Source organism: Micromys minutus (genome assembly GCF_963924665.1).
Source record: "Micromys minutus genome assembly, chromosome: 5".
Lineage (NCBI taxonomy): Eukaryota > Metazoa > Chordata > Mammalia > Rodentia > Muridae > Micromys > Micromys minutus.
The window spans coordinates 30,342,643-30,363,640 of record NC_137974.1 but is presented as its reverse complement, the minus strand read 5'-3'; the positions used below and the strand labels follow the sequence as shown (position 1 = coordinate 30,363,640).

The 20,998-nt window shown below is 37.3% G+C and overlaps 1 protein-coding gene across 5 annotated transcripts in view; it reads left to right on the top strand.

The window, feature by feature from the left end:
* Positions 1 to 637: 637 nt before the first annotated feature.
* The window catches only part of RBM26 (RNA binding motif protein 26), a 69,000-nt gene continuing 48,639 nt past the window's right edge, over positions 638 to 20,998 (top strand). For all 5 annotated transcript variants that reach the window (XM_080917142.1, XM_080917141.1, XM_080917140.1 and 2 more), the window contains exons 1-3: positions 638 to 1,120; positions 20,061 to 20,179; positions 20,735 to 20,871. In XM_080917142.1, coding sequence (XP_080773268.1) covers positions 1,050 to 1,120; positions 20,061 to 20,179; positions 20,735 to 20,871 — 327 coding nt within the window. In that variant the 5' untranslated portion in view covers positions 638 to 1,049. The remainder of the gene's footprint in view (positions 1,121 to 20,060; positions 20,180 to 20,734; positions 20,872 to 20,998) is intronic.

The following is a 20,998-nucleotide window of genomic DNA, read 5'->3' as shown; positions in this document are numbered from 1 at the left end:
AATTACTTGGAGAAAAGTTGAATCTTTTCTAAAAGAACAGAATTTTAAATGTAACAAAACTGCTTTTTAGCTAGGTTGGAAATCATTGAGGTTACTCATTCTAGTTTGGGGGCATCCATAGGTCACCTTTGCCAAAAAGTCAAGTGCTTTGAGATAAGAACACTAATGCTCTGGAGGCCTTAGTGGGTTAGACTAGACCAGTCTGTTTATCCATCGTGTGCACTGGCAGCACACACAGAATATTGTTCTGGAAGGCGCTGAGACAACCGAGGCAGGTTGCACAGTGCAGGAAAGCTGCATACTGCTGGCCGTCTTCTCAAGGAGCTTCCATCTTGCAGGTTCTGACTCGTGCTGACAAGCACAATCCTCTTAGAGGACAAGATCTGGAAGTCGACGGCCATTCCATTTTTGTGAAGACGGCGCTTGTGGTTATTCACTACGAAGGTCAATAAAAGGGACTAAAGCCTCAACCCTTGCAAGTACAAAACATAATGCCGTATTTGCCCAGCATACACTCGGCCGAACTTGCGTTTTTTCCCATCGTGCTCTGGGACGCACCGCGAGACTTCAATTAATTCTCGCGAGATTTATCGGCAGCCATCTTCTTGGGGGTGCTGGAAGCCGGGAAGACCCCCGAACCGTTCCCATTGAGCTGCCCTTCGTTTTCGCTTTCTTCACGTCTGCGCTGCCGCGTTGCCAACAAGCACCTAATCCCAAAGCTGAGAGAAAAGCCCTGGTCTAAGCGATTTGGCTCTCCTTCGGGAAGATTCATTCGGGAGCGGGGCAGGGGGGAGGGCCCGGCAAACGGTTGCTGCCTCAGCCTGGGCCGGGGTCCTCAGAGGGGGAAGCTCCCGGTACCGGGTGGGCGCGTGGCCTGCGGCGTCCCCGCCGAGGTGCTCGCCGACCGCGGCTCGCGGGAACCTGCCACCGGCACCTCCCACCGCGGCCCACGCGGACGGCGCGCGGAGGAGGGGGCGGCGGCAGCGGCGGCGGCGGCGGCGGCGACCTGGGCGAGCGCAGGAGTGTGACCGGCCTTGGGGCCGCGGTGGATGGTTTCTAAGATGATCATTGAAAACTTCGAGGCACTCAAATCCTGGCTCAGCAAGACCCTTGAGCCCATGTGAGTACCCCGGGGAGCTGTTCTTGCAGGGATGGCGGTGGTGGATAGGCGGACGCACAGACCGGTGCAATTTACTCAGAATGCCCGTGGTGGAGGCCGAAGCGCAGAACAGGGGTCCTAAGGCTCTGTTTTTCTCTCCTCCCACCTCATGTCCACATTCAAGATAGCCAAAGCTGGAACCGTGCATTATTTTAATCGTTGAACTGGTCTTTGAACTGGTGTGCCCTGCTTTTTTTTTCCCCCCGTTACATGTAGACTAATAGAAAACTTCCCCGTACACCTGTGTTTTCTGAGGCCTTCCAAATCGGATTCTTTGCTTCTCACGAGTGTTAAACTTACCCTCCTGGCCGTAGATTATTTTACAGGTTTTTATTTTATTTTATTTTTTAACGAAGTGAATGGCTTTTTATTAGGGATTAGGGAAGTTCGAGTTTAAACTTAAGGTTTCATTTACAGTCCCTTAAAGAAAGGCCACGTCTTCCATGTGGTGTCTGGTTCATACGCACCTCTCAACTGATTGAAGATGTAACAGGTGCTAAATCCTGTAAACCCCCTTTCCACTTGCACGCTACTAATTTGGAGAAGGAAAACAAAAAACAAACAAACAAAAAAAAAAACCCAAATCTCTGTCTATATGGAATATTTAGCAATTTAAGGAGGAATTCAATAGTTTGCGCGATTGCTGAAATGTTGAAAATTTTTAGGAATATTTTATGGGTTTATTTACTGCAAAATACGTCATAGATAAAATTTTCTTCTGCATCGTTGATAGCAAAGTGCGGTGGCAGATAATTGACTTATTTAATGCATGCATTAAGTTTTTACCATGTATTGTGGGAAGCTATGGGACAGAACCTTAAAATTCTCCCAGGTTAATAAGCTGCAATAAGGTGCACTTTGAGCTATGCCCAGTTATGACCATTATGATAGTAGAGGATCGTATAAATGTGGTTTGGATGGAGCCTGCTGCTCCAGTGTTGGTCAGTGAAGCTGTCTGAGCAAGTAATAGTTAATAAAACTTAAAGAGGAGAAAACGACCCTCTGTGTCTGAGGAAAGACGTGTTTTCAGAATGAAGAGTAGATGAAAGGCCTAGTAGAGGTCGTGAGGGATGTGTTTTGTTCAAAAAAGAGAAAGAATAGGGAAGAGAGAGGAAAGACATGGAATTATAGACAGGGTCCATAGGGGAGCTTTTAGGTCGAGGTCAGGAATTAAGATCTTATTTAACGCACACTGGAAAAATAGGCTATTTAAAGCAGACCAGGATTGATTTTGTTTTGAATAAGGATGTTTTGTGGAGACTTAAGATGGTAAGAGTTAAATGAAGGGCGGCTCCTTTGAAGCTCCTTGAAGGTACTGTAGGCTGAGACTCAGTAGTGGATTGGACGATGGTGGGATGGAAGCACTTGGACTTCACAGGTACGTCTGATAGAACCTCCTGATGGAGTGATGTGGAAGAAAGGAAAAGAAAAACCAAGTATGAAGCCTCAAAGTTAGTTTTAACAGCTGAATGGATGACGTATCCAGGTGGGGAAGGGAATGGCTGTTTACATGATGATTAAGTGTGAGGTCCTAGTTATTCGTCTTATGTAAAGTTGGATGCTGGAGTCTAGAACTTGGGCCAAGACTAGAGAGATAAAAAGTCATGCTAATAGTATTTGAAGCTATAAAATTATGGGAGGTTTTAGAGATCTGGAGAATATAGTGGTGGTGGCACCTGGGGCAAGCTTGGTCCAGATGAAATCTTCAGTACCCTCCACTTCTAAATAAACAAAAAAAGACATTTTCTTTCATTGGATGTGAAAGTGGTAACATATGTAACAGGTGAGAGGGAGAACCAACTCTAGGGCCTAATTACTAGCACAGAAGAAACTCAACTACAAGTCATATAATATGGGAAAAGTCACTTAACTCAATGCTTGTGCTTCCATTTGTAAAGTGGGGGAAATAATGAAAAAAAATTTCCTAGAATACTACCCAGTGTGTAATTAGCACATTTAAAATCAACTGTACTGCTGTTTTATGTTCTTTTCAATAACCTAAAACATATATACTTAATGTATATGCCTTAGTTTTTCTTTAATTCAAACAAAGCACATTTATGGCAGCAACTACTCAGACGTCTGTTACTTTCCAAGATTACAATAAACAGTTATTGCTAGTAGATTCTACAAGTGGCCCTTTCTAATGTACATTGTTGTAAAATGTAGCTTTTATTCTTGTTCTTTTAATCTGCATGTGTCCTTTATTATGTTTCTAGGTGATGACTTATAAAAGCTTAATTATTTACCAACTTTGGTTTCTAATGTTTTTTTCCTCATAAATATTTTTTGCATTGTTTTGACATGAAATTAATAAAATACATACTGTTTGAGGAAGGATTATAAGAAGGAACTTTATATAGCTTTTAGCTGCTCATAATAGTGACATATCTCATGATTTTATTATTTAGTTTTTTGACTAATCTGAACTTTGAATGTATTAGCAAACTTTTGAGTACTTCACTTGTGCTGTATGCTAATCAGTGTGGGAAATAGCATTTGGCAAAGGATGAAATAACTTTATTTGTTAGGGAAGACAGATACTGAACAAGTAATTGTAATATGCTTTGGAAATACATTATATGGAGTGAAGAAAGGCTGATTTGCAATGACAACAATAGATCTCAGCTAGGAAGGTTGAAGAACAGCTTTCTAGGTTTTGGAGAACATATTTTATGAATGTCCTAAAAATGGGATTGGGGAACACTAGAGAAACTAAAAGAAATTGAAAGAGCTGAGGAAGACTAGCAATGGTTAGGGATTCCAGAGGCACCAGAGACCACACAGGACTTTGTTGAGTCAAGTTAATCATTTTGTGTGTTGTCTTGTGTGTTTTTGTAGAAGCCATCAAAGGGTTTAGGGTAGCTGAGTTTTGAGAGTGATTGAGAGTGAGGTAATATGAGAAGGACTGGTCACATTTTCAGCTCTAAGCACAAAATAGTTGCATCTGTTTAATTCAATTGTAAGTTCTGTAGTTGTAGCAGAATGCTGTTTTCTTTTTCATAAATCATTAAACATTTAGGCATTGAAATTTTCTCTCAGTGCTTAGAATTGATGTCTTTGATTTCACCTGTTTGCTTAGTCAGTCTTTTACTGTTCTTGCCGTTTTGGTAATGTGAAATCCTAACCAAAAAAGCAGTATCTTTGTCTCAGTGATTCAACCTTAAATTTTGTTTGTTAGCATATAAAGTAATGGGTTTTATTATGGCTTTTCCATATATTTATGCCATTATACTTTGTTTTTATTTACCCCTCTCACTGATGGTAGCCTTGCGCTCACTCTTCCCATATTGCTTTCTCCTTTCCTCTGAATAGTCTTCCCTTCTGTGTTAATGTCATGTGTTTCATTAGTCTCTGCTTTCATCATTTCTTCTGTGCATGGTATCTCTCACATGCTCAGTTGGTCTCTGTCTCTCATACACACAATTTGCACTTAGGCTCTGCCAATGAGAGAAAATGAACAGTTTCTTATTCTGAGTCTGGCCTAGTTCACTAAAAATGGTAATCTCCAGTTCCATCTATTTTTGTGTACATGTCATGATTTTATACTTCATGACTGAAAAGATTCTTCTCTGTAAATGCACCACATTTTCTTTATTCATCCATGTGTTGGATATTTGTTTTCTTTCTTTTTTTTTTTTAGTTTTTAATAGTGAAGCAATAAGCTTACATGTACAAATGTTTCTGTATTATGTTGAGTTAAAGACCTTTTGGTGTGTTTACCTAAGTGTGATATAGTTGGGTCATAACCATTAGGCTTTTGAGCAACTTCACATTGACTTTCATAGGGGCTGTGCCAATTTATATTTGCACCACCACTGTATAAGACTTATTACCTTACATCCTCACAGCTTTTGGTGTCATTTGTTTTCTTGATCCTGACCATTCTGCTTGGGGTGAGCCAGAACCCGAAAACCAATAGTCCATTTCAAGTACTTTGTATTTTTGAGACAGAGTCTCTCATTGGACCTGGAGTTTCTTGATTTGGCTAGGGCAGCTGACCAAAATAGCTCTAGGATCTACACTATGTCTCATACTTTTGAGGCAGGCATTTTACTGATCTCTCCGGCCTCCTGAAAAAAATTAATTTGCATTTCTCTAATGGCTGAGGTTATTTATTGGCCATTTGTATTTTTTTGAGAACCATCCTGCTCATTTATTGATTGGCTTTGGGGGGGGGGAGTTGATTTTTGTAGCCCTTTGTAGAGTTTAGTTATTAATTTCTGTCTGAAGTACAGTTCTCTTAAGTTTTTTCTTCACTTTACTTATTGGATTTTTGTTTTTTTTTGTTTTTTGTTTTTGTTTTTTCTGTGCCTCTTAATTTCAGGTAAACCTTTGTCAATTCTTGGGATTATTTATGGTGCTGTTTGAATCTTTTTCAGAAAGTTCTAAGCAGTGCATAGCTCTTAGTGCTTTACTTGTTTTCCCAAGGTTTTATTTATTTTTAATAGAAAAGTTTTTTTTAACTGTTTAATTTTTTTGTGGACTTACTACCACATGTGGTAATTTAATAAATTTTTTTTTAATATGAAGGAATTCCTCAAGATACAGTCAAATCCTTTTAATTTTTCAGGAATTAAAATTGACAGACTAATGCTGAGACTTTGGAGTTTAATTGTAAAGATGGGGATGCTTTAGTTTTTGCTTCTGTAGCTGTGCATTTCTGTGAAGGTAGGTTGCATAGGGGAATGAAAGCAAACTTTTTTCTCATAGGTCGGTATTCAAATTTCAGTTCTGCCATTCAGTTAGCTTAGTGATCTAGGCAAGTGAATCTTCCTTTTGTTTGTAGTATAATTAGGGAGAATTATTTGTTTCCTTGTATAGTTAGAAGAGAATGAGGCATTCAATAATCTACAGTTGTCCCTCCTTTAAATACTGCTTGATTAATAGCTTATTTGACTACCACTGCTACCACTAACATTTGCATGCATCGCTGGTGTTTTCTAGTCCTTGTTACTTGATGAGTGTTATCTCTGTTTTTCTGGGGTTGATGACAATGAGGCACTGAAGTGTGAAGTTAAGATACTACCCCACAGTTAATTAAATTCAAGCCTTATTTATTATACACTAGAACAGTAGCACTCAACTTGTGGGTTGAGACCTTTCACAGGTGTTGCCTAAGACCATTGGAAAGCCCACATGTTTACAATTCAAAATACTAGGAAAATTAGAGCTAAGAAGTACCAGTGAAAATAATTTTATGGTTGGGGGTCACCACAACATGAATAAGTGTATTAAAGGGTAGTACTATTAGGTAGGTTGAGAACCAATGCTCCAGATTCATGCGTGTTTTTAATATAATATTGCATTGTTGTGTGGATTGTATATTGTTTTCAGTATGGTATACATTTCTTTTTAAACTGTTAAACTTTCATTTGCAGTAACACTTTTTTTAAAAGGAACAAGGTTCACATTATACTCAGTTGAAGTATTTTTCTTGTTTATATTTGCTACTAACAAGTATGTTTTAAAGCATCATTAAAATTTATTTTTTATTGTGAATTATGGAAAATATGTGTGTGTGTGTGTGTGTGTGTGTGTGTGCTTGCACAGTGATCTTTGTAACTCTAAACCTTGATTTGAATTCTCTCTGGCTGCTAAGTAGTTACTTTGGCATAAAAAGTCAGTTTGCCACCCTGAATAGAGACTAAACAGAAATAGCAAAAAGCAAAAACAAGACCCATACTTTTCTTACATGTGCATTTTTGCTAGTTTCTACTTATATTCTGTTGCTTTTTATGTGCATCTTAATTTATGCGAAGCTAAACTTTCTTTGTGATTCTCTACCATATTGTTTGGCTCCCTTTCTCCAATTTAAGAAGTGAAAATTAACTCACAGCTGATCATTGAGGTTTTATTGAATGTGAACTTATGTTCTGTTAAAGACAAAATATACTCTTAGGGCCATTTAGTAGCACACCTTACTTGGCTATGAATACACTTGCATAGGCTCTCAAGACCATATTCTTTTGCTTCAATCTTATATGAATATAGCCAATAAATGATGATGACAGACTACAAAGATATGTGATTCTGAAGCCTGTGTGTATGGTGGTACTTCCTGACTTTATATGCATATCTTTTATATCTATATGTGTTAATATCAGTACTAAAATATAGATCTGACATGGTCTGTTTCTCCCAGAAACTTACCTGTGATCTATTTAGTTGGAGTAGTGACTCTTTCCAACATAGCTCTTTAATTATTCTTACATAACTTAAGACATGCATCACAGGCAAAATACATGTGTTAGCTGTTACTTGTTTTAGCATCATTGTTATTTTCTGTGGCAGTTGAAAGCAGGCTTTGTCTCAGAGTTTAACTGTTCCTGTTCTGTGGTAGTGCCTAGTACAATGTGTGTGACCCAGACTTCAGTATTAAAGCTATTAGTTGAAATTTCTACTTTGATGGCCGAAAATCTACTTTGGGAAGCTCATTTGGATAAAACCAAAACCCATACCATGCTACTTTGATTTTTCAGAGTAGCTGACATGGACAGCACTAAAAATAGATTCTTTGGGTGTGTTTCTCTTATTATTTCAATACTAATTGTTCATTTATTTATTTATCTATCTATCTATGTATGTATGTATGTATCTATCTATCTATCTATCTATCTATCTATCTATCTATCTATTTATTTTTCGAGGCCAGGGTTTTCTGTGTAGCCTTGGAACTCACAAAGCTGGCTTTGAGCTCAGAGGTTTGCCTGTCTCTGCCACTCAAGTGCAGCCTTTAAAGGCCTGTGCCACCACTGTTGCGCTTACTTCAGTGTTTTAAAACATGTTTGTGTGTGTGCTCAGGTACTGGTACATGGTGGTTAGAGGACAACTTGTGGGAGTAGATTCTTAACCTCTCTGTGTATTCTTAGCATTTAAATCAGGTGATCAATCTGTGGCAAGCACTCTTAGTGCCCTAGCCATCACTAGAACTCTTTTTATTTAAGAATTAGAACTTTTTATTTTGTTTTGTTTTGAGACAAAGTTTTGCTTTGTATCCTAGTAGACTGGTAGAATTTTTTATTTTGAAACAAAGTTTCACTTTGTAGCACTGGGGGCGGGCCTGAGTCTTTCAACGTGCTGGGATTTACCTGTATTTGCCTCTGTACTAAGATTAGACATTTAAAGCTTAAATTTAGTTAAAATAGTTTAGTAATTTTTTTTGAGGGTGAGCACTGAAGAATTCATGTTTACTTAAGAAAATATTTTGTGTTTCTGTGTTCAAGTCAGCTCAGTTCATGGAGCTGGACCAAAGAAATTATTCTAATTTGATTAATTTTAGTTGGTGACAGAATTATTTGCTCAATACCTATGTAATTTAAGTATTTTTATTTTTTTTACTTGATTAATGCCTATCAAGACCATATTTTATTGTTGCAATCCTATTTCAAGTTTTCATTTGAGTTACTGAATTTAGCAGGCATTTTTGTTTTTGTTATTTTTTAAATTTGTTTTAGCATTTTGGCTGGATTATGGTGCCAAACTACATGATAGGAATAGTATTGGGAGCAAAATAGATACATTATTACCTTGTCTGATGTGTGCATGTTGAAAATGGCTAAGTCAAGCCTGAACAAATTTCCCATTTTTTTTTTCTTTCTCCTTTTGTTCCAGAGAAAATAAATGAGCTGAAGTGGGTAATGATAAGCCTTCTTACCAGATTTATTACCTCTTACTACCTTTCTGTGAGGAAAAAAATTCTTTTTAGAGAATACCTTAGTTAGGGTTACTGTTGCTGTGATGAAATAACATGACAAGTTAGGGGGGGAAAGGATTTATTTGGCTTAAATTTTGTGAATTGAAGTCCATTGAGGGGGAAACCAACGCAGAAACTCAAAGTGGGTAGGAAGCTGGAGGCAGGAGCTGATGCCCAGGCTGTGGAGGAGTGCTTACTGGCTTGATCTGTCTATTCTTGTAGAACACAGGACCACTAGCCCCAGTGTGTGTATGTGTGGGGGGGTTGGACCCCTCTCATTAATCACTAATTAGGAAAATGCCCTACAGGCTTGCCTGCTCGAACCCAGATCTATTTGTGTCAAGTTTACATTAAACAGCACAACGTCCAAGTAAGTGAACATTTCTAGACCAAGAAAAAGCTTATTTAAGATTTGATTTCTGTCTGGTAAGCAGTGGATTAAATTTGAGATTTTTTATTGTCTTTTTCTGAGGTATTTTGCTTACATACAAGCAATATTTTATAGGTTTTTTTTTCTGGTGAAGTCTTACAAAGTTTAGATTCCTCCACCCTCATGTCTTACAACTAGCATTTAAAAATTTGAGTTTGTAACTGATACTAGTATTTAGAAATATAATTGATATTTATATATTGATCTGTTTCTTTTTAAACATTAGTTTGGTTCAGATTGGAGAAAAACTGCATCTTAGTGGGAGGTCTTAGGTCACTATAGTTGTTTACTCAAAGGAGAGAGCTCAGCCATAAAGGAAGTGGGCAGCAGTTATGTTCCACTGTGTGGCCTTCACTTGTTGTAGTACCCTGCCATAGGACAAAGAGCCACTTATTAACTCTGTGGACCTCACCTTAATGTACTTACCTATTCCTAATTACTTCTCAAAGGCCTACCTCGTTGCACCTCGTAATACCTCACAGTGAAGATAAAATTTCCACTTTCAGTAGAGATACCTAAATCATAGGTATCAATTGTCAATAATAATTAAGAAAAATTAGATTCTTTACTTCAATTTCTTAAGTTAGTCACTGTGTCGTAAGAATTGGAGCTTCCTTGTTGAATGCTTTAGAATAAAAAGCAAAGTGCTTTTCCCATTTTTCATCTTTGCACATTCAAAATTGATATAATTTTTCCACCTTTTAAAATGACCAAAATTCAGTTTGCTATGTGGCCATTCCGTGCTTACATCATCATTTTGCTTTTACCATTGGGTTGTTTTTATATATTGATTATATAAACAATTCTGCAATGAACATTTTCTCCAGTGTAGTTTCCATGTGGATACATATTTTATTTTTTATTAGGAATTGGTTGAGTAATGTTGGTGCTTAAAACTTCATTGAGACATAGATGCTTGAAAGCTGAGCTAGGCACATTCATGGCTCTTAAAGTGCAGCAGTTCAGGTAAAGTTGTTTTATGATGCTACTCATTTTATTATGGCCAGTAAGTTCTCCTATTTTCTCATATTTTTATAATAAGCGACAGGTGTTACTCTATCAGTATAAATTATAGCCTGTGCTCGAGTTTTCAAAAATGTCCGTATTCTCTTAGTCTTGTACTCCGCCTGCTAGTTTCCATGTATTTTCTTCAACAAATTGATATGAAAATTACTAAATTTTAAGTGGAGTCATTCATTACAAATGGGTTATTAAAAATGTAACAAGTGTAAAAATGCAGTTCAGCAGATCATTTATTTGTTCTTCTAAATGTAGTGATATACACTCTGAGGCCTGCTGTCTTGATTTTAAAAGGTTGTAAGTGTGCTGCCCTTGGTGGCTCACATCTTTTACCCAGCATTCTGGGTCAGGGAGAAGGGCATGGCAGCACCTGTGCAGATGGGCCAGCCTGATTAACATAGTGAATTCCAAAGTTTGGGGTTCTGGGGAGTAAGACGGAAAGAGAGAGGGACAGATACTGCCTGCCTCTGTTAAGAGTTTGGATCTGGAACATCTCTGAAGGCTAATGTAAAAAGGCTTGGCTCCTAGAGAAGTACATTGCTAACCCAGGAGTGGCGCTTTACTTGTAAATAAAGTAGAAATAACCTCAGACAAGGAACCTTAGCATTCCACTTGTTTTAATTGATGCTGCTGCTTCTCTTCCTCCTCTTCCTCCTTCACCCTCCTACCCACACCCCAACTAGACTGTTTCAAGGAAAGGTTAACAATTTAGTGTAGCACTAAATGGGCTAAAAGAGTGATACCTTAGCTCTTTTTTTTTTTTTTTAACTGTGCTCAACAAGTTTATCAAATATCTTCTTACTTGTAATTTGGATTGTAATTCCAATTTGGCAGAACATCTGTTTTCTTAGAAGAAATTAAAGAATATCTTTAGTTTTGAGATTTTTTGAGCTGAAAAATGCCCATGATTTTTACATTAAAGCATTACCTTATGCATAAAACTGTATGTCTTTGCACCATGTGTGTGCAGGGACGTTGGAAAAGAGAAGAGAACTCCAGAGCTGTTGATGGCTGTGACTGGTGATGTGGATACTGTCAATTGAACCCTAGTTTTCTAGAAGAACAGCAAGTGCTTTTAACTGCTGAGCCATTTCTCTAGCCCTACAAAACAAAACAAAACAAACCCTTTTTTAAGAATTACATTTGTGTGTTTGTGTGTGTGTGTGTGTGTGTGTGTGCGCGCGCGTGCGTGTGAATTGGAGGAGATCATGTGGGAATAAATTATTTCTATGTTTTCCAGGAAATTAATCCCTATTGTAGGCTACAGTGAAAGTGTCCTTACCTTGTGTACATCTGGCTGGTCCCAGTTTAAGTGAAAATATTTTCAGAATGATTTTGGAAGCAGTTTTAGAAAACTTGGGTGTTAATGTTTTGGGTAGGGTCTCTTTGTAGCTCAGGTTGCTTAGGAGGAAGGTGATCTTGAATTTCACATTCTCCCCTCCCTCCCTCCCTCCCTCCCTCCCTCCCTCCCTCCCTCCCTCCCTCCCTCCCCCTCTACCTCCCTCCCTCCCACTCTACCTCCCCTTCACAGTTCTGTGATACTAGGCTTCTTACATGCTCAGCAGCATGCTACAAGCTGAGTTTTATCTCTAGTGCTTGCCTTTTTATATTTTAGTCTGCAGAACCATTCCCCTTGCATAATTTTGCCTTTTCTTTTTGACATGACAAAATGCTCTCTAGCTTTTTCTCTCTCCTTTTAGTTCCTGAAAAGAATGGATTACCTTTTACTTTCTTTTGTAGTTAAGTAGAAGGTCAGTGAACTGGTGGCCTAAGGGAAACACTCTGCTTTGTATGTGAATTGGGATTAAAAAGCTAATATATATCTAGATATGGAGCTTTGCTTTTGTCTTTGTGTGGTTTAAAGGACTAGGAGTTGTGTGTGGCCTTGTTGGAGAGGAAGTGTCACTGCAAGTGGGTTTTGATTTTTCAAAAGACTTGCACCATTATTATTTTATAAGTACGGTGATTAGCTTTGACAATGAGTAAATTCAGCAAAAACTATGAAACATTAAATAAGTTGAAGAAAAAGACAATAGAAAATAAAACGTCTTTGACTTACATATGGGGCAATATTGTAAAAATAGACAAAAGTAAAGCACCCTTTTAATATAATAGTCATCAAAAGACCATTGACATTTCTTGTAGAAGTAGAAGAAAAGTCCTCACAATTCATATGGAAGCAAAAAAGATACTGAAATGTCAGAGCAATTTGAGGTAAAAAGGAAAGTGGAGATATAATAGTACCTCATTTAAAATTATACCAAGAACCACAGCCAACAACAAAAACCAGTATGGTATATACAAAGATCAACCTAGAAAGTTGTCTTATTTCTAACAAAGGTATTAAAAGCATTTAGCTTAAAAAAAGATAGCCTTTTTAATATAGGGAAAACTGATTATTCATGTGAATAAATAACAAAGAGGTGAATTTTAGCAATACTAGAGGAAAATTTTAGTTATTTAGTCCCAGGAACAAGAAAATGACTAATATAGAAAATGAGAAGTGGGGTTGTTGCTGTAAGAAACCTGTTATGCTGTTCATAAACCTTGTATACTGGTTTGTTGAAAGAATTCAGAACTTCAGACTAGTGAAGCTGTTAGAATGTTGTAAGCAGTGTTTAGTGACCTTTTCTGGTTGAGTTCAGAAGACCAAAATGCCAAGGAACATGGGCAGAGGAAACTAGGCTAATTAGGCTAGGGGCTGTTTGTATTACCACACTGGCTTGTGTATGGGCACCTTGAGAAAAGCTGGTTTTAAAGTAATTCCTAATTGCTCTCAGCATGTCATCACAGTTTGTTTTGTAACATACCATGTGAGTAAACTACAGCTGGTCAAAGTGAAGAGAACAAGTAATTGTGGTGCTCACCCAGCACCGGTGGATATGTCTATGATACAATTCCTGTACCTAAGGCTCAGAATTGTGGAAGGTGGGGATGGAAAGATTGTAAGAGCCAGAGGACACCCAAAACTGCTGTAAGATTGTGTCTCCTAGAAATGACAGTGAAACTTCAACCCTGGTACTTCAATAATATGACTGCCTAAACAAGGCCTGAACTAGGAACACTTAACAGACATGCTAAAGTGGGAGGGGAAAATTTCATGGGACCCTACCCCTAGACCAAGAACAATAGGCACCTAAGGAATGCTGAGTTCAGGAGAATTAGTCTTCTTGGGGGAGGGATCTCTTAATTGGTTATTCAGTATCTGGTGGTCAGACCTGATATCATATACATACCAGTAACATTAAATGGTCTCATCAGGTTGTATTCATACATTAACATGCTTATTTATATGTATATATAACAGTAAAGAAAAAAGGTCATGATTTGAAGGGGCACACAGGAATTGGAGGGAGAAAAGGGAAGGGGAAAATGCTATAGTTATATTTTAATTAAAAAAAAGAATGATCATAGATGACACCTGTGTAACTAATTTTTTTCAAATCATGTTTTTAATGATGGTTCTTGAATGCTTTAACTTCCCTTGCCCACCATCCACCAGACACAGTGGGAAAGAAAGGATGGGCGGGGAGTGGACCTGTTTAGAAAGGTTCTTTGGAGCAACTCCCATCTGTGTTGTCTGGGTCAGCACTTCAGTTCATAGGTGAGCAGGTAGTGCAGCTCAATCTACTCCCAAATTCTTCATGGAAACACTAGCAGTCCAGTTCAGTAGCATAATGTTAGCAACAGAGACTAGCAGAGACTAAGCTTGGACTTAGTCAGTATAGATGAATGGATACAAAAATTGTGGTACATTTACACAATGGAGTACTACTCAGCTATCAGAAATAATGACTTTATGAAATTCTTAAGAAAATGGATGCATCTAGAGAATATCATCCTGAGTGAAATAACCCAGCCACAAAAGAACAGACATAATATGCAGTCACTGATAATTGGATACTAACCCCAGAAAGCTCTGAACTCCCCAGAAACAACTCATAGACTATATGAAGTTCAAGAAAAGAAAAAAAAAAAAAAAAGGAAACAAAAAACCATTATGCTTAATTCTTACATACCAAGAAAACTTTGACTAATTCCAGGTTACATCCTGTTTTCCATGTACTTTATGCTCATTGTAGCTAATAAGATCTTAATGCACACTATCAAACCTTTTAAAAAAACCAAGCACTGACAAAAATGTATTCGTATACTTTTATACAAAAATGTTTAAAATCTGTACATTTATCTTTGTTTTTAAAATAAAGTTGTTCAATTAAAAAAAAAAAAAAAAAAAAAAAAAAAAAGAGGGACCAGCAGAAACACCAGGAATTGGTGTGCCTCTCTTTCAGGGAAGTGAAGATCAGTGAAGACTAAGAACCACAGCCAGGTGTACCAGCAAGCCAAGCTCTGTCTTGTCACTCTGTGGAGTTCTTTTTATACCCTCCAGACATTATATGTCCTCCAGGTGCCTTGCTTCAGCACATGCATCCAATCAGCCCAAGTCTGAGGAGTCACAACAAATGGAGCTTAACTACAGAATACATGTGTCTTGTTAGGAAAGAATCCGTCATCACCATTTGCTTTAGCAGAACATCTTCTCTCCTGTGTCTACTTCACTGAAAAACATTCCTTCACTAGTCTGCCTTAGTCTTTTACCTGTGTCCACTTCAGGGAAACACTCCTTCACTTGTTTGCCTCAGCAGAACACCATCCAACACAACTGACTCTCCAAAGACCCCCTAAGTTTCCACTTCACACAGGATACTGACTCCTGGCTTCCACATACCTACCTACACTTGTATGCAAATTTGAATGACACAAAAAGAAATGCTGAGTATGATGATTGGGGTAGGGTAAAGAAGAAATTCATTAAACACTGTTGATGGAAAAGTAAATCATTACCTTGCCATTACGGAAGTCAGTATGGAAGATCATAAAAAATCTAAAATACTACTACCAAATGATCTTCCTACAGCTCCTGGGATACTTTCAAAATCAGTAGTGAAACTTGCAATGCCCCTGTTATATTGGAAATAATTACTGTAGCTAAATTAGAGGATCAGTCTGTGCTCATCATCAGAGGAGTGGATAAATTTGTTATTTATAAAAATACTAGGTTATTTGGCAATTAAATGAACAAAATTAAATCATTTGCTAGAAGATGGGTGGAACTGGAGAACTTAAGTGAAGTAAACTAGACCCGGGAAGAAATTATTACTACCTTTTCTTGTTCTTCAGAATCTACATTTAAAAACCAAGCATGAAAGTAGGAGGCAGTATCTGAGTAAAGGGAGGAGACTAGAAAGTGTGTGAGGGACAGTATTGTAGATGCCAAGAAGGGCATGCTGACAGGAACCTGATAGAGCTGTCTCTGAAAGACTGCCAGAGCCTCACAAATAAGAGTCAGATTGCTCTCAACCAACCATTGGACTGAGAATGGAGGAGTTAGAGAAGGGACTGGAGCTGAAGAGGTTTGCAACCCCATAGGAAGAACAACAGTATCAATCAACAAACCATTAACCAAAGAATACACATGGAGGGAGGGACCCATAGCTCCAGCCACATGTGTAGCAGAGCCTGATCCAGTCATCAATGAGAGGAGAGGCCCTTGGCCCTGTGAATCTCATTGCCCCAGTGTCAGGGAATGCCAGGACGGGGCAGGAGTGGGTGGGTGGGTAGGTGGGTAGGAGAACACTCTCATAGAGGAAGGAGGAGAGGGATGGGATAGGGGGATTCCAGAGGGGAAACCGGAAAGGGGATAACATTTGAAATGTAAGTAAAGAAAATATCCAAAGTGGGGAGGTCATGATGTATTATCTCGTGTGTGAGAGAAGGAAGTGAAGTAGATATACTCAAATCATACATATATTATACATAATATATCTTAAAAAATAGATTTTGATGGTTACTAAACTGTCTTATTTTGTAATGCAGTTGCTTCAGGACTTTTAATGAATAGCCTATATTGTAAATTAATTATATACAAATCTTTTTGTTTTTTAATAGAATAAAGAGGCATAATAAGCTATAGTAATTAATTTCATAGTTCATATATTGCAATGAAATTTGCATTTTTGAAAGAGTAATTCTAAGGAAAGAATATAGAACTATGACTTGATGCAAATTAGATATTTTTCATGGATATAAAATAAGAAAATAAAATTGATCAGAACGGATGGGCTTTATATCTGTGTTCTTAAGCTTTTGAGTTAATGTATTTAAGTTTTAATTCCTAGTCCAGGTAACCTCCAGTTTCTTTCTTTGAAAATTATTGAAAGTGGAAGCTTGGGTTAAATTCCTCTATTAGATATCTTCCACTTAAATTCTAAAAGGGTCAGGATAGTTGAACAGACAAGTATCTTTAAAAAATAGTGTAGTAGAACAAAGTTTTTATACTGTAATACCATTTTGAAAATCCTATATTATAAGTTAAAATACAAATATAAATTTTAGAGAATTGCTTGCAGCTTTTATTTTAGGTTCAGTCTGATCCAAGTTTAAATTATTAAAAAAATTAGAAAATTTTATTAAATTTCTCCATTTCTTTCAATTCTCTCACTTGATGTATACAGTTTTTCCCTTACCCATCTAGAAGAGATTGCTGATCTTAATAGCTACCCCTATGCTTTTTATATTTGTTTATTTTTTGTGTATATGTGTATGAACACATTTGCTACTGTGTACATGTGGCAGTCAGAGTAGTGCTGAGTTATCTTTACATGCAGAGCCTGTGGGACTTTCTAACTCTACTATTATAAATTTTAAAACATTATTAGTTGTATTAAGGTAGTCAGATATTGGTGAAATTTTCTAGTTTTTTTTTTAAGTAATTTTGTGAATGACTATATTAATCTGGATAATTTGTCAAGTCACTTAAGCTACTAATCTCATGAGAAATTGAGATGTTTTGTTCATTTTGTTTCATTTCACTGGAATTTTTCTTTGATATCAGCTATTTTCCCACCTTGGGCTTTCTGTTGGACTACCCTGACTTAGACTGTGTCCTCCCCATATAGTCATGAACTGTGTGCTTGCACTCAGTTCTGAGCCTTGCAAGAAGTCAGCCACCATGTGAGTAATCAATCTATGACCCTCTGGAAAAATGGCCAGTGATCTTAACCACTGATCTAGCCCAAAGTAAGTTTCAAAAGGAAGTTTTCATGACGTTTCTTATGTACCATTAAAATGCCCCGAACCCCGCATTTAAGATTATAACTAACTTAAGGTCTTTGTTAAAAATGGAAGTAATTTTATGAGAAACATTGATTTATTGTAATTGAGTAGCAAGTTATCCAGGAACTTAGCAACAAAGCAGGCATTTATTATCTCAGTTTTGTTGGTCAAGTATTTAGGATTAGGTTAGTTGGATATTTCTGTTTTCTTGTTGGATTATTGTCAGGCCCTTTTTTGGAGATAAAATATAGGTTCTCTTGGGACTTCAGGGTTTGCTTGGAGGCTTTTTACATGCACTGTTTGCAAGTTTGTAAGAATCGGTAATTCCTTGCTAGCCCCTGCCTTACACCCACATTTAATTACCCTGGGATATTCTCCATGATACTGCTTGAGTGCCCCTTGGCATTGTATATAATTTCTCTAAAAAGATGACTGAGAAAAACAAGAGATGCCACAATGCCTTTTTCATCCCAGTTTTTTTGTTGTTGTTGTTTTTGTTTTTCCATTCATTGTCTATTTATCTTTTTTTTTTTTTTTTTTTTTTTTTTTTTGTGGGTACTAGATACCTGATATCAGGTCTTCATGCTAGTGTAACAGGCACTTTCTATTTTTTGGTTTGTTTGGAGACAGAGTTCTCTCTAGGTAGTTTTGATTGTTCTGGAAAAAAATAATATGTATACACACACACACACACACACACACACACACACACACACACACACACACAGCCTAGGCTGACCTTATTTACAGAAAATCTGGGAGATGGATAGGAATCTGTGGTTGTGACATAGGTATTTAGGGAAATGAAGAGTTGATTATCTGGTTTCTGTGCATTTCATTGCAAAGGGGTATGCTTCTGAGTTTCTGCCTTGCCTTTGAGGTATCTGAAAGCCACTGATGTGCCACTCTAGAGGTGAAACACAGTCTAGGATAGGTGTCCTAGCCCCATGTTTCTCTGGTGACAAACAGCAGGGGCAAGTGGGGGTGTGACAGAGGCTGTGTGGTTCTCAAACTTCTGTGTACCCAGGGAACCATGAGAGATTGGGACGGGAGTTGGAGGGCTGGGATCCAGCAGCTTAGTCTTGAATGAGAGTTAATCTTACAGAGGGCCCTCTAGGAGAGGCCTTCTAAGGGAGACTTAGAGGCCTCCTCCCACCTCTGTCCTTGATGAAGGCAACAGTACTTGCTTGTCCAAACTGTTTTATTCATGGTGGATGAAGATTCATTCATTTTACTCAGGGTAAAACAGAGATTGAATACCTTTTACAGGAAGGAATGCCCAGAAAGAAAAGCTCATTGGCTAAACACTTGAGGCCAATCTAGATTATTATCTAAGGTATTATTAGCATGGAGAACTCTAGATTTGATGCTACATGACTGGTTGTCATGGTCTTCCTAGTGGGGTGTCATGGTCATGTGCTGCAGGACAGGAACCTGGTCAGAAGCTAGTTTGAACTTCTGTAATTCTCAATTACTGGGGTTCTGAGTGTGCTGCTACTTTACCAGTTCTTCTGCCTGGTGGCATGGTTCATTGTCCCACAAATAGGGAATTACACGTTGACCAGAAGATAAGCTTTAGATAGAATGTTTTAGTCTAAAATATTGGCTCATTTATTGTTTAACTGTCTTGGGAAACTTTTCTACTTAACTTTTTTGTTTGTTTTTGTTTTGTTTTTGCTCAGTTTCTTCAGTAAAAAGAGCTTTCGAAATACTAGTGTGTAGAGCTAGCGTCTTATGGAACAGAATGGGTTCAATAAAGTTTGCTATTGCTATTATTCTGTTGTGAAATTTGTGAAGTGTTCCTTAATTAAATAACATGTTTTATTTAGCTTAAGAATTCTTTGCTCTTTTTGAATTGGATGAAGATGATTCAGGTTCAGGTTTCTGACTTGGTCTCTCCTTTACTTAGGTCCTGCTATCATTTTCTCACCCAAGTTACCATAACTATTAGGTTATACTTATATATCTGTATGGTTTTTATGTAACAATCCATGTATATAATCTCTTCCTTACAAATGGTAGCACATTAATACTTTTCTATACCTTGCTTTTTAAATATAAAAAGCTTTTTCTAAGTATATTTTTTTTTGAATACCATGTTTTCTGTCATTCCCATATGAACAGTTAATATAGTTAATTTTTTTAGTTCTCTTTAGATGGACATTTCTCCCTAACCCCCTGCCTCAGTTACAGAATTGGTCTTAGTTATAGAAACTTAGTGCTAGGAGTTTTCCTCATGTGAGTAGCTACCCCTCTGGGGGTTGAACGACCCTTTCACAGGGTCACATATTAGATATCCTAACATTCATAACAATAGCAAAATTAAAGTTATGAAGTAGCAATGAAAATAGTTGTATGGTTGGAGGTTACCATGATCTTAAAGGGGTGCAGCATTAGTTGAGAGCCAGTATTGTAGCTATTGAGCTGTTAGTTTTAGTTTTCTTGATTCTTTTCATTCTGAAGGTTGTGCTTTTGTACAGTGGTACTACTCTTTCTGACAAGACTTTTGTGATGTCTCTTCAGTTTTCTCTAATCCAGTGATTTCTGTAGTAGGTTCATGGTTTTAGTTTCATATTTAATGTGATGTTTATGAATTTGAATGTTCACTCAGCATTATTATTATTATTATTTTTCTTTAGCTGTGATGCCGATCCATCAGCCCTAGCAAAATATGTTTTGGCTCTGGTAAAGAAAGACAAAAGTGAAAAAGAATTAAAGGCGTTGTGTATTGATCAGCTCGATGTATTTCTTCAGAAAGGTAATGCCTTTGGTTTTAAAATATTATTTGAGTAGCTTATGTACAGACTATTAAAAAAATAAGCCACTAGTTGTAACAAAACATTTAGCAATAACAAAGTTGAATACACATATTCCTAATTATATATGGCTTGCTTCCTCAATGTTTTGTGCTTATTTTGTTACATAAATTAATATACTAAGAAAGTTACTGGCTATTTAAGACAGTGCTAAAGAAACATCTTAATGTTGTGTAGGACGTGCTTTCAAATGCTGTTTGTTGTACTTACCCCACATTTAGAGAATAGCTAGTATTTGTGTCTATATATTGCATGTGTCATGTGTCACAGAGTAGTCTTGGATGGAAGCAGCTAGCTGACAGGCTTTTGTCATTCAAGTTTCTGCTCTTGAAATTTGAATGACTGATTATCATGGAACTTGTACCATTATATGCTGCTTGGCATATATGCTTAACACCCAATAGGTCAGGGTGTTAAGAAGCTTGCTGAGTACAATCAGGGAATTAAGATCTTACTAAATATCCTTTGATCTGTAACTCTTTTGGTTTTATTTTTAGAGACACAAATATTTGTTGAAAAACTTTTTGATGCTGTGAATACAAAGAGTTATCTACCTCCTCCAGAGCAGCCATCATCAGGAAGCCTGAAGGTCGACTTTCTTCAGCACCAAGAAAAAGATATAAAAAAAGAAGAGGTGAGACTTGTTATACTGTGTTAGTTCCTTAAGTTCACAGAAGAAATAATCAGTTGAGTTTTCTTTTTTGAATTTTTTTATTAGGTGTTCTAAATACTTGTTCGTAATTTCAGGGACTGTTTTAGGA